Here is a 14,364-nt window from a genome sequence, read left to right on the forward strand (position 1 = left end):
GGGCGGTGATACGTCGGCGTATCCGCCATATTGGAACGGTCAAGAGCCATCCGTCAACACATGAAAGTGAATTGACAGATATGGCAATCTGGAGTCTTTTCAGGCCAACGTTCAGCTTATCTGATTTTCCATAAACATTGAGCAATATTTTAGATGATATAAAAATTCCTGACTTCACTTCTAAAATGGGGGGGGGGGGGGTGTTGTGGCAAACTGCAAATTAAGTCCTCTTGAAAATTAGCACACAGTCTGTCATTTCATTACATGATGAACTGTTTCCACACAAAAGCAGTTTATGCAGCGGTCTGAGGCTTCTTCTCCATTCATGTGCATTTAAACAGCTCTCCTTGTTGACCGTTCCAAGATGTCGCCGTGGTTGACTTATCCGAACAAGCCGAATGAGGCATCTACGAATGTACTGTAATTGTATATCTATGAGCGCTATGCTCTACCAGTCAAGCGACAGCAGCAAAATTGACTTACAACTGGTGTCGGTTTACAAATTGTATGTAGGCCTATTTCTTGTTCTGCTTTTGTTGTTAAAATGTCAAAAACACACCCTTGATCCCAGCCTTCTCTGTGCAGCCGAATGTAATTTTGTCGATGAATAACCTCTGGAGTGGTTTGTGTTCAGCCATAGCCAGATGTATGTCAGATAATGGGCTCTTGGAATTCAGGAAGTGATGTCAGAGGTGCAGCAGCCAAGCCAAAACGACTTATTTTAAGTGTTCAGTTGGGTTTTGCAGAGGAAAAAGCAGTGGTAAAACTTTTACAGCCGTTTTAGGTCAATGTGAATGGAGGCCCTTAAAACGAAGGCTGCCCTTTGATGGCATCGCCGCTGCGGTCGGGCCACCTGTGCACGACGCTGTTTGTTTGGTCAGGATAATGCCTCTGAAATAAATGTTTACTTGCAACATTAAGTGAATTCTGTACTCAAAACAAACTGGTCGCAGTCTTGTCGTGGCCAAGACTTGAGTCATTCAACCTGCGATTGGGTGCCTTGCGTGTGACCAAACTGAACGGATCGGGATCTTTCCCTCACTGCAGTCATGTGGAAAACATGATGTCATACATGATGAGAAGACACTCAGAATCAGTGGACATGGACTGGACACGCCAGTACTCACAGTGTTGAGTGACAGAAGGCCATGAATGTCATTTAGAAAGGCCACAATCTGGATTTCAGTGGGTTCCACAGGTCTGAGACAAGTGAAAATGCTCTCTTTTGCACTTTTCTGATTTAATTCATGTTTTCATGACAAATTATAGTATCAGCACAACAATTTGAATGAAAATTTGAATTGAAAAATGTGCATGAATTTTAGAATTTTTATGGTATGTAGCCCTTTTGCTTAAAGGGACAGTATACCAAAATCTTTAATAATGTCATTATTTACTCACTCTCATGTTGTTTCAAACTTGTATGACTTTCTGTCTTCTGAAAACACAAAAGGAGATGTTAGTCATAATTCCAGATTTCTAAAGAGCATCTTGATTGCTTCAGTGAAAGCAAGGAAATCTGACCTTTTGAACAAAGATGTTAACATGATCAGTGTTACAAATTATCTGACATTCGATAAGTGACCTTGAAATAGTGCAGACTTTTTATTTATTATAATTGTACATCATAACCAGGTCCAGACGGAATCTTCGGGCACGGAACTCTTCAGAAAACGTTAGTTGTTCATAAAATTCTACACATCCCCCATGCCTTATGTGTTTCATTATAAAAAAATATTTGTAGAAAGTCCTGCAAGTTTAAATGAAAAACATGTTTTCTATGTGGACTGAAGACTTTTGGACCTTACTGTATGTGTGTTATATCATCATTTATTTCAGATAGAGTAATTACGATGATGTGTTGATGTAATCTGCTGCCCTTTACTATCATCTGCGCAGATGTTTCCTGATTTTATTATGTTTGTGAAAATGTTCAAGCACTCTTAATTTGTCCTCACTGCCTTTATCGGCACCTGGTTGTGCTGACAGTTGGCCTTTGATTAAATCAGACCGAAAGACAGTATGACACGTTTTTAAATGGCAGTTGTGTAAACTGTGTGACTAACTGTTAAAATCTATCTATCTATCTATCTATCTATCTATCTATCTATCTATCTATCTATCTATCTATCAGTCTGTCTGTCTGTCTGTCATTCTATCTATCTTTCTGTCTGTCTGTCATTCTATCGTTCATTCTATCTATCGTTCTATCTGTCTGTCTGTCTATCTAGCTATCTGTCTATCTGTCTGTCTGTCTCATTCTGTCGTTCATTCTATCTATTGTTCTATCTGTCTGTCTATCTATCGATCTATCCATCGATCTGTCTAGCTATCTGTCTGTCTGTCATTCTATCTATCTTTCTGTCTGTCTGTCATTCTATCGTTCATTCTATCTATCGTTCTATCTGTCTGTCTGTCTATCTAGCTATCTGTCTATCTGTCTGTCTGTCTCATTCTATCGTTCATTCTATCTATTGTTCTATCTGTCTGTCTATCTATCGATCTATCTATCGATCTGTCTAGCTGTCTGTCTGTCTGTCTGTGTCATTCTATCTATCTTTCTGTCTGTCTGTCATTCTATCGTTCATTCTATCTATCGTTCTATCTGTCTGTCTGTCTATCTAGCTATCTGTCTATCTCTGTCTGTCTCATTCTATCGTTCATTCTATCTATTGTTCTATCTGTCTGTCTATCTATCGATCTATCTATCGATCTGTCTAGCTGTCTGTCTGTCTGTCATTCTATCTATCTTTCTGTCTGTCTGTCATTCTATCTATCTTTCTGTCTGTCTGTCATTCTATCGTTCATTCTATCTATCATTCTATCTGTCTGTCTGTCTATCTAGCTATCTGTCTGTCTGTCTCATTCTATCGTTCATTCTATCTATTGTTCTATCTGTCTGTCTATCGATCTATCTATCGATCTGTCTATCTATCTTTCTGTCTGTCTGTCATTCTATCATTCATTCTATCTATCGTTCTATCCATCTGTCTGTCTGTCTATATAGCTATCTATCTATCTGTCTATCTGTCTGTCTGTCTCATTCTATCGTTCATTCTATCGATTGTTCTATCTGTCTATCTATCTATCTATCTATCTGTCTGTCGTTCTGTCTATCGTTCTATCTATCTGTCTGTCTGTCTCATTCTATCATTCATTCTATCTATCATTCTGTCTGTCTGTCTGTCGTTCTGTCTATCATTCTATCCGTCTGTCTGTCTCATTCTATCATTCATTCTGTCTATCTGTCTGTCTGTCTGTCTGTCTGTCATTCTATCTATCATTCTATCTGTCTCATTCTATCGTTCATTCTAACTATCGTTCTGTCTGTCTGTCTGTCGTTCTGTCTATCATTCTATCTGTCCGTCTGTCTCATTCTATTGTTCATTCTATCTATTGTTCTGTCTGTCTGTCTATCTATCTGTCTGTATGTCTGTGTCGTTCTGTCTATCGTTCTGTCTGTCTGTCTCATTATATTGTTCATTCTATCTATCATTCTATCTATCTATCTGTCTGTCTATCTATCTATCTGTCTGTCTGTCTGTCTCATTCTATCATTCATTCTGTCTATTGGTATATCTGTCTGTCTCATTCTATCATTCATTCTATCTATCTATCTATCTATCTATCTATCTATCTGTCTATCTATCTATCTGTCCGTCTCATTCTATTGTTCATTCTATCTATCATTCTATTTATTTGTCTGTCTCATTCTATCATTCATTATATCTATCGTTCTATCTGTCTATCTGTTTATCTGTCTGTCTGTCTGTCTGTCTATCATTCTATTGATCTATCTATCTGTCTGTCTCATTCTATCGTTCATTCTATCTATCGTTCTTTCTGTCTGTCTGTCTCATTATATCATTCATTCTATCTATCTATCTATCTGTCTGTCTGTCTGTCTATCTCATTCTATTGTTCATTCTATCTATCTATCTATCTATCTATCTATCTATCTATCTATCTAGTCTGTCTGACTGTCTGTCATTCTATCTATCATTCTATCTGTCTGTCTGTCTCATTCTATTGTTCATTCTATCTATCATTCTATCTATTTGTCTGTCTGTCTCATTCTACCGTTCATTCTATCTATCGTTCTACCTGTCTGTCTGTCTGTCTGTCTGTCTGTCTGTCTGTCTATCTATCATTCTGTTGATCTATCTGTCTGTCTGTCCTTTGTTCTATCATTCTATCGTTCATTCCATCTATCGTTCTGTCTATAGTTCATTCTATCTATCATTCTGTAGTTTGTTCTAGAGTTTGTTTTGTTGATCATTTTATCTTTCATTCTATCGACTTGCTTTCTAACCATTTACTGTCATTTTATTGTTCATTGTAGCTTTGGTTTATTGATCCATCTATTGTTTATTCTATTGAAAAAAATGTTTATCTGTTGTTCGTTTGTTCTATCAATCTATTTATTGTTTGTTCTGTCTACTGTTCTGTCATTCGTTCTATCTATCGTTAATTCTTTATATCTATCATTCTTTGTGTATCGTTTTATTGTTCGTTCTGTCTAGTGTTCTGTCGTTTGCTATACTTTCTATCTATCATTCTATTATTTGTTATATCTGTTGTTCTATCTCTCGTTCAATATATCGTTCTGTCGTTCACTCTACTGTTTGTTTTACTGATCTATTGTTTGTTCTATTGTTCATTCTATCGTTCTATCGATGTAAGATATATCTATGGTTCATTCGTTCGTTCTATGGATCTATTGTTTCTTCTAGTGATCTATTGTGTGTTTGTTCTTCCATTCTATCTATCTATCTATTGTTTGTTTGTTCTATCGATCTCTCTACTGTTCGTTCTATAGCTTGTTATATCTTTATATTGACCTATCGTTCATTCTATTGGTTTATGTATTAGTTTGTTCCAATCGTTTGTTATATCTTTGCTCGCTCGTTCATTCTGTCGTTCATTCTGTCTTTTGTTCTATCTATTCATTCTAACATTCATTATATCTATTTTTAAATGCTTTTTCAAGCTGATATCAAAGTTTTCAGTTGTTTAGCTATATACATCAAGATATAAACAGGTATTTGATATTATTAAGCACATATTGTAATGTTTAGAGGAGAATAAACCCCTAAACATTTATTACAGACATTAGTTTAGTTTAAACAGATATAAGTTTATTGTACCGATGGGGTATTAGTGTGTGTTAAAGGGTTATGTCATCAGCCTTCCAGTGTTTGTTGATATATTAACATTTCTCTGTTCTAACATAGTCAGTACAGCTTGTGTGTCCTCATTCTTTTCCTACCCAGTGTGCTTTTGTGGTTAAATTCTTCATAAACATGAATGGTGCCGATGATTTCATTTCTAGCTGCCTCTTCCTCACTCATAGTCATCGATGACATAATCACTTTGTGCTTTTTGTGGTCTGATGTCCCAGTGATCTTAAATGACCCTGTGTTTCCAGCCTGAACTTGTTTCCCGCCATTCCATTCTGTAAGCGTTTTACTCTCAATATAAATCCACAATGACATCACACATGCTTCCCAGGACGACCAGCAGAGAGTGTTTAGATTTTTTAGCTTGTATATATGACCTGTTTTTCCCATAAACGTCAAAGCCAAGTCAAAGTCTTTTTCATATTTGTTTGCACACAGACCCAGTTTTTTAAAACACAAACAACAAGAAATGATGTGCCAAAGTTGGACAGTCCACCCTGTGAGCACAAGGACACGTGTGTGGTTTCAAAAGCTTCATCTGCACAGAATGACCACAGTTTCGTCCAACAAAACGCCCTCTTCAACAAAGAGATCACTCAGGTATGAAATCTGAACTCCATGTCAATGATCTTGATAGTTTTGGAAAGCGATAAGCAGTGGTTTCAAAGCCAGCATATAATCCAAATTGACGCTAATTGCTTTATTACAGATTTTCTCAATCGCTTTGTCTCAATTCTCGAATGAGTTCAAATCTCTGAACAATTAGTTTGTAGTTCACACCAGATTTGAATTTCTTATTCAAGCAAACTGCAAATTTTGGCACATGTGTGCAAAAGAGTAAGCACAGTTGTCTAGAGTTTGCACAATAACTAAATGCTCATGTATTGCTGATCAATACTGATGAGCTGATTCAGTGAAACTGTCATACTCTTCACAACTTCTAAAAATTCTTTCACTGTGTGAGCCATCACATGCAAAATGATCCATTCAATTATCAAAGTCTGTCAGACATACATGTATATTCCATAAATTTCATGGAATGACATGGAATGTTTTTTCATTGTTGCAGGGTTTTTTTTTTTGTTTGTTTTTTTTGTCATTTTGTGGCAATTTTCTGTTCACTATATATGACTTATATATGATATACATGTAAAAAATGTGTAAAAATGGACATGCAAATGTGAATTTACTGTATACATACAAATGTGCATACAGTATTGTTCAGTATTGACTTTTCCCAGTAAACTTTTATCTACTGTTGAAATCGGTATCTAAAAAGCTCAGTGTGATACACAATAGCGTTCATTCTTATATAGTACAGTAAGCAGTCAGTGTCAACAAAAAAGTAGAACAAAAATGGAATTTGTATATAACAAACATTTCCAGGGTTGACTGACATGGTGAAAAAACATCTAAACATTTTGACCAGTATGGCTCGTACGATTTTCATTTTGGTGGCATTTGCCAATTTACTGGCACAATAACTAGTTTTTGAAGCATGAATTAAATGTTTTGGGTGAGTTACTACATTTTGCAGATGTGCAATAGAGTTATGATGTCCCATAAAACAGTTGTGACAATTGCACTTACAGTTTAGAGAATGATAAGACTGTTTCAAAAAATGAGCCAAAGCGATTGAGAAAAACTGTAATACATGTTCCTTCTTGTGATTGATTCATGGGTCCACGTTACTCTAAAGATTCTAAAAATCCTTGTAATTTATTTTATTTTTTTTAATCAAAATGTATCTCGCTACCAAGTTGGTCTCATGACAAGCTGGCTCGTACGTTGGCTCGTACAAAGACTTTTACTACCATAGAGGAAAATAATTGAACTAATGAACAACGTTATTATGATTTTTCTTGAATTTAATCCCTAAACCAAACCTAAACCTCACCATGATTTTTATTGGAAAATCACTGTTTTGTACAACGGAAAAAAAGAAAACATCGGGGTCTGAAACAAGACAAGGGAAACATATTAAAGGTTATTGGCATAATCCAGTCATTTGTATTGCTTAAAGAAATATGGAATGAGTAACCACATTTTTTAATAGACGTTTAATTTCTTCAAATTAATTAGCTTTGATTTATTGGTCTCTATGGGAATAAAAGTCGTACCTTTTCATTCAAGCAAAGTTGCATGATACATTTACCCCAACTTGTATGACTTATTAAGATTTGTCATAAGACTCGCTACGCCTACGGAGATTTTTTCCAGCTAAACCTCTTGATGTCGAAAGTAGAGCAAAAGAGATAGAGTTGAAAACAGACAGTTCTGAGCGTCTGACCCCGTTCTTTGCGCTCAGCTCTCTCTTATTTTCTTCCATTCTTTGTGTGTGAAGTTTGGGTGTGGGCAGCACAGGGGTGTGGGAGGGAACAGCCACAAGAGAAGCAATTATTTTGAGATGAGATCATTGTTTGGCCCTGTCTGTTCATGCCTCTGGCCTTCCGAGACTAAACTGAGCTGCACAAGCGCTCGCGTTATCTAATCGCCACGCTCGCTCTGACACACAAGGGGCTATTTCAGGGCTATTTGCCTCTGAAACACTGGACACAGCTGCTGTGTTCTGGTGCAACTGTCAACAGCCTATGAATCCAGTGAGATTTACTTTGCTGTAATAAAGTGGGCACTACAATGTTTTAGATGACCAATGACATGAGCGTCCGGAGTCTCTCTGTAACACGTCGTTAATGTTAATCTGCTGAGGAACCGCTGGGTTTTTCAGAGCTTTATAATGTCAGTTAAACATTTCTTGTAAGGAAATGACCTTTGGAAATACATTTATTTTTCTTTTACTTCTAATGTCTGGTTACGTGTTGGGCAAAGAGTCTGCATCTTTATGGTGATTCAGTCGGATAAAAGCCCTGATCAAACTGTGTTAGTACATCATTATAGAGCTGAGCGAGTGGAAATGGGCCTTTAGCTTAATAAAATCCCAAATTAAGAGAGGACAACACTTACTATAGTGCTCTTTAAGACCCTTTGTTCTGCCCCATAAAACTTTTGTCAAAAAGTCATAATATCGTGTTGTGTTTCCTGTAGGGATCTGCATAAAAAATGTAATAGAATTTCTCTGTAGAAAATGTGAGCTGTGCGTGATAAGGGACTTACTTGGTGGTTGCTAGGGTGTTATGAGTGGTTGCTAGGTGGTTTATTAATTGGCCCAGGTCAAAAGAGTCCAACCCCAAAAACTGTCCCATACATGAGTCTGATATTGCAATATATGTAAACGCATATATATATATATATATATATATTTTTTTTTTTTTTTTTTTTTTTATTTTCAATGATATTAAAGAAGTCACATACTTGTACATATATGCAGCCTATATTTCTAAATATTACAAATATAGCCATTTTCATATATGTACTATATGTTTTCCCAAATATTTGCCCATATACAGTATGCCCAAATATACTGTATAAACTATGTATAAATGTATATACAGTGTGTATACATGTATATATCAGATTTCTGAATGGGGTATACAATTCTGGTCTCTAGATAAAGCTTGGATCTCTCCATCAATGTTAATTTGTAGAATTGTTTGCTTATTTTATCATACTTCAGGTGAAAATCTTAAGTTTGATCTCTTAAAAAAGTAATAGCACACCTCTCCTCAATAAGCCTCATTATTTGAGGTATTATTCATGTCCATAGTGCAAATGGTACGGGCTGTGAATCCATTAAACATTTTGTAACTAATTAATCATACAGTTTTCTGTGATTAAATGTGATTAATCATGATGCATGATACATTACAACAGACATTAAAAAATATAATCATAAATATATTTACTTTATACTTTGTCTCAAAGAACGTGCAATAAATTGGTTAGTCATCATTTATTAATAATATTATACATTTTACATGTTAAAATGTTCAGTGTTTTTGTTTTTTTTGTTTTTGAGGATAGAGTTAATTAGATACATTTTTACAGGTATTAATCTCTGAAACAAGTACATGTATACATGCCATAAAATCAGTGGACATCAAAATCTTCTGCCGTTTCCCAGTGGACTTTTTTTAATAACAGGATCAAACAGGCATATTCAATTAATATCAAACTTTATTGGCAAGATAAACTTAACTGTACATTGCCAATGCATTATTAAACACTGTACATACAGATATAAAACACATTGAATGCTGAAGTTTAATTTTCTGAAATTTCTCAAAACTATTATTTTCTCTGGCTGCCGTTCAGTCTGTACAAGTATACTATACTGCAGCTTGCTGATCAGGTCCTTCTCAGTCTTTATCGTGCACACGCTGGGTCTCTCTCACGCTGTTTCGCTTTTGAAACTGGTTCAGATGAAAGTGAGTGAGCTTTTCGGATGATGTAAAGAGATATAGCTGCTTGCCCGTATCTCTCCTACAGCTAATTCACTGCTTGCGGGTGAAGTCTTCATTCTCCGTACAGTAAATCCACTCACGTGTTTATTATGCCCGGGAAATGCGTCACACGTAATAAATAAGTGTGCACTGCTCTACACATTCAGTTTCTGTGGTAGTATGTGCAGTTGAGTCAAGTGTGGACCTTCTGGAAATGTATATATGGCAATTTTAGCTTTAGTGGGGACAAAACAATAGAGGAGTTTCAGGCAGTAAAAAACAAACAAACAACAACAACAAAATAGATACTGCATGAATTTTATTTATTTTTTGGGGGGAGGGATTTTTCCCCTTTTTCACCCAATTTGGAATGTCCAATTCCCAGTGCGCTTTTAAGTCCTCGTGGTCACGTAGTGATTCGCCTCAATCCGGGTGGCGGAGGACGAATCCCAGCTGCCTCCGTATCTAAGACCGTCAATCCGCACATCTTGTTGAGCGCGTTGCCATGGAGACATAGTGCATGTGGAGGCTTCACGCCATGCACCGCAGCATCCACGCACAACTCACCACACGCCACACCGGGAACGAACCACATTATAGCAACCACGAGGAGTTTACCCCATGTGACTCTACCCTCCCTAGCAACCGGGCCAATTTGGTTGCTTAGGAGACCTGGCTGGAGTCACTCAGCACGCCCTGGGATTCAAACTAGCGAACCCCAGGGGTGGTAGCCAGCGTCTTTTGCCACTGAGCTACCCAGGCCCCTCCATGATTTTTTTTTAAATGCATTAAACAAAAACTATTAATCACAGAAGTTAACTCGGTAAATTCCCCAGCCCTACTTAATATCAAAACATTTACAGACAGTCCTGTGCTTCAGGCCATTTACTCAATGGAACCTGTGCAAATTCAGCTGCACTGATAGCATTTATACCGCTATTATTCCACCTAAAATGTTCCGTATGATTTATAGAATGTTATTTAAAAAAAAAACAGGCTATTGTTTTAAGGGGAAACGGAAGACACAGAGGCATTGGACTTCCTTTATGAAGTCATCGTTTTCTCAGAAATCATCTCCATGTGGTAAAATTGAGCCGATAATGCTGTTTACACAGGCCTTTAAAATAGAAATACCTTTGAGCCTGTGGGGAACCATTAAAAATAATGACAAACTCTTATTAGAAGTGACATCATAATATTTTTTATCTACACTGTGAAATCTTCCCAAGCAATGTGGCGGTTCATACCTTAATCTCCCAAGTCTTTGTTCAGCTATATGAGCTTCTTTAAAGCAAGATTTATTTGGCTTTCCAACTGAGACTTCATGATATCTTGTTTAAAACCGCAGGAATTAATTCGATTTTTTTAATTTTCTGAGGAAAATGTGACTGGCATTTGCCCGTACAATACTCCTTCATTTTAAGTCAATGGGATTTTGTCATCTGTTTTATCGTTGCCAAGCAAAAATCGCCTGATTCATCTCCCTACAGGTACTTAATAATTCTTCAGGCAAAAATCATAAATCTGATCACTTAGAAAAGTAGTAGCATACCTCTCCTCAACAAGCAGCATGATTTGCGCAAATGGCACAGGATGAGTTATGCTTAGGGTTAGGTTTGTTCAAATCCCTAACCCAAGTAACCCTAACCCTAATTATGTGAACAAAACTAATATGAGTAATACTAATATAGTAGTACTAACGCTTTCCTTAGCAAGCACCAGTAATTATCTTAAGCTGTCTCCTTACATTTAGTCCAATTTTCCCAGACATATGTAGGCATTATTAGCTTTGGAGATCACATCCTAAACCACTGAGTTTAGTCTCGAAGAAATGACAAGTTCATTTAGCAGTCCTTTCATTCACTGTGATGTGGGTGGGCTTTTAAAGACCACCAATGGTTATACACTGTGCTCATACCAAATAAACATGTCCTGGACCTATCTCGACTTGGGCACCTGTTTTCTATTCATGCAGTTCAAACATTGCCAGAAATGATGGATTATGCAACGATCCGTGCACTTCAGCCAAAAGAAACCTTTGCAGCTAATAACATGAAACTTGAGAAACGGAAAGCAATATCTCGATGATATTTCTCAAGTGCCGCTGTAAGTTGAGGCATAAGTAATCACTACAATCTCCAAAAAACTAGCAATAACAGCGGAACTTCTTTCTTCACTGAGTGCAATAATAAAGAGTGAATGTAACCTCGCACATAAGCCATAAAAAAAGTCTAAAATCTATTTACTTAATATTGTGTTTCCAGTGTGCTCAAGCGAGTGTAAAATGGGCCTTAAAGTGTCTCAATATGTGTTCATGTTTCAAAGATTAACAATACTGTATATCCAAAACAAAAACAGAGAAAAAAGGATGAAACACATAACATCCACACAGTGATTTGATCAGAGCTGCATTGTTCAGAAATTGGTAATTTTGCTCCGAATTGCGATTAGTTTTTGGCCCATTTTGTCCATTAATATTTATTGGAGGTACACAAGTTCAAACATTGTCAGTATTACAATAACAGTTCAATAAAATGGAGACTAAAGATCTGTGCACTCTTCTTAAAAAAGTGATTGTTATACCCAATATTTGTGTGTGCTATGTATTTTTTATGCTTATTAATGATCTAGCTGCAAAAACAAAAACAAAAAAACAAATGGTTTCCACTACAAATACAATTACAAGTTTAGTGTGCTTTGGGCCATATTCCATTAGGATTCAATGGTTTGTAATGGTTTTCATTATCAGTAGAGACCAACAAGAGCCATTGTAGTTTCCATTAAAACCAATACAAGTCCCATTATAATCATTAAAACCATTACAATTTCTTTGAGGGTTTCTATAGTTTTTTTTTTTTTTTTCAGCAGATAAATTCCACTGAAATGAAAGGGTTCACCCAAAAATGAAACCTTTCTCATCATTAGCTCACCCTCATGCCATCCCAGATGTGCATTCTTTCTTCTGCAGGACACAAACAGAGATTTTTAGAAGAATATCTCAGACATTAATAATCGCGATTACAATATCAAGGGCAATAATCGACAACTGTGATTTTTGCTATAATCGTGTAGCCCTAGTTTGAGTTTTGCAGAAGAAAGTAAGTCATACACATCTGGGATAGCATGACTGTGAGTCAATAAGAGCGCTATATGTGCGACACAAGGAGTTGTTGCCGATATAAAGTGTCTCGAGACACATCTTTTAACATTGTCTTAAAGTGTCTTAAAATGTGGCGCTCATCGCGTGAGACGCTGAGAAAACAGCGAGAGACGTCTGTGGTCAAAGATGTCCATCTAGCATGTTTACATAAAAATGCAAAGTAGCGCAGATGTACGCAAGAAGCATCCTATGTGAACAGCCCCTTGGTAGGCAGCTGCCTATGTAGACAGTAGACAACAACGTATATCACTAGGTTTTGAAACAGATGTAGATTTTGAAGGAAGCGTCATGTGTTTGTGTTCCTCAGGCTGAGGCGTGGATCAGAGCGAAGTTACGAGACCTGAGAGATGACAGTAATATCCAGAGATGTCCTCTGATGGACTGGGATGAAGTGTGTCAAACCCTGCAGAGAGATTTGAAGGACTTTGAGAACAATATTATACAACTTAACCTGGTGAGGTCACCACGAGAGACAAACCGTCTTCTTTAGGACGATAATAGAATGATGAATCAAAGTTGTAAGGTTTCAACAGGAAAGGCTTCTCAGCCAACATCAAGAAAATACAATCTCCCTTTTGCAAATTAACTGCAAAACATTTAAAAATTGTTAACAATCTAAACTTTTTATTTTTTCCCAGCACAAATACTAAATTTGTCCTTTTCCCTTTTATGAAATTAGTACATTGCTGATAATTATCCTCTCTTGACACATATCCCTTGTGGGTTGCAAAACCAGCACTCCCATTAGTCTGTAACGGAGAGTAAGAGGGATTGGGTTGATTTCAAGGCCATCTTGTACTGTAGATATGATTAAGCTGTTGTTTTAGTGGAATGGAAATCATCAAACTGTTCTTGTGTTGCTTCAAATGCTCATATAATGCTGCTGAATGTTTGTGTAGATGGGCGAGCAGCTAATGTGCAACTTTAACCCGACCTCTGACCTGGTGAAGAAACAGCTGGCTCAACTTCATGACCAATGGAGCACACTTAAACAGACGATAGCCATTCAAATAACAGCGATGGGCGGAGCTAAGAGTCTCCAGGAGTTTAATAAGAAGGTGGACCGTCTAGAAGCCTGGATCCAAGAGAAGGTTAAATATACCACTAAAACCTAGTTATACTAGTTACCAAAGCCTTCTGTTGGAATTCCCTTTTATAATTTTGCCCTTAATTACAAAGTGATGTATAGAGTGTTTCAAACAGAAGATACTCTCAATGATATGAACTTTTTTTGAAAGAGACATTATAATTGGATTAGGTAATACCCACTGATATATACACTGATCAGCCACAACAATAAAACCACTGACAGATGAAGTGAATAACATTAATTATCTCATTACAATGGCACCTGTCAAGGGGTGGGATATATTAGGCAGCAGGTGAACAGTCAGTTCTTGAATTTCATGTGTTGGAAGCAGGAAAAATAGGCAAGTGTAAGGATCTGAGCGACTTTAATAAGGGTCAAATTGTGATGGCTAGAAGACTGGGTCAGAGCATCTCCAAAACAGCAGGTCTTGTGGGGTGTTCCTGGTATACAGTGGTTAGTACCTACCAAAAGTGGTCCAAGGAAGGAAAACCGGTGAACCGGCGACAGGGTCATGGGCGCCCAAGGCTCATTGATGCACGTCTGATCCCACAGAAGAGCTACTGTAGCACAAATTGCTGAAAAACTTAATGCTGG

At 37.0% G+C, this 14,364-nt stretch overlaps 1 protein-coding gene across 4 annotated transcripts in view; it reads left to right on the forward strand.

The window, feature by feature from the left end:
- Nucleotides 1–14,364, forward strand: part of LOC127414353 (spectrin alpha chain-like) — an 87,289-nt gene that overhangs the window by 14,589 nt on the left and 58,336 nt on the right. For all 4 annotated transcript variants that reach the window (XM_051652318.1, XM_051652320.1, XM_051652319.1 and 1 more), the window contains exons 3-5: nucleotides 5,619–5,780; nucleotides 12,988–13,134; nucleotides 13,580–13,771. In XM_051652318.1, coding sequence (XP_051508278.1) covers nucleotides 5,619–5,780; nucleotides 12,988–13,134; nucleotides 13,580–13,771 — 501 coding nt within the window. The remainder of the gene's footprint in view (nucleotides 1–5,618; nucleotides 5,781–12,987; nucleotides 13,135–13,579; nucleotides 13,772–14,364) is intronic.

This window comes from Myxocyprinus asiaticus, chromosome 23, assembly GCF_019703515.2.
Source record: "Myxocyprinus asiaticus isolate MX2 ecotype Aquarium Trade chromosome 23, UBuf_Myxa_2, whole genome shotgun sequence".
In the NCBI taxonomy this organism is placed as follows: domain Eukaryota; kingdom Metazoa; phylum Chordata; class Actinopteri; order Cypriniformes; family Catostomidae; genus Myxocyprinus; species Myxocyprinus asiaticus.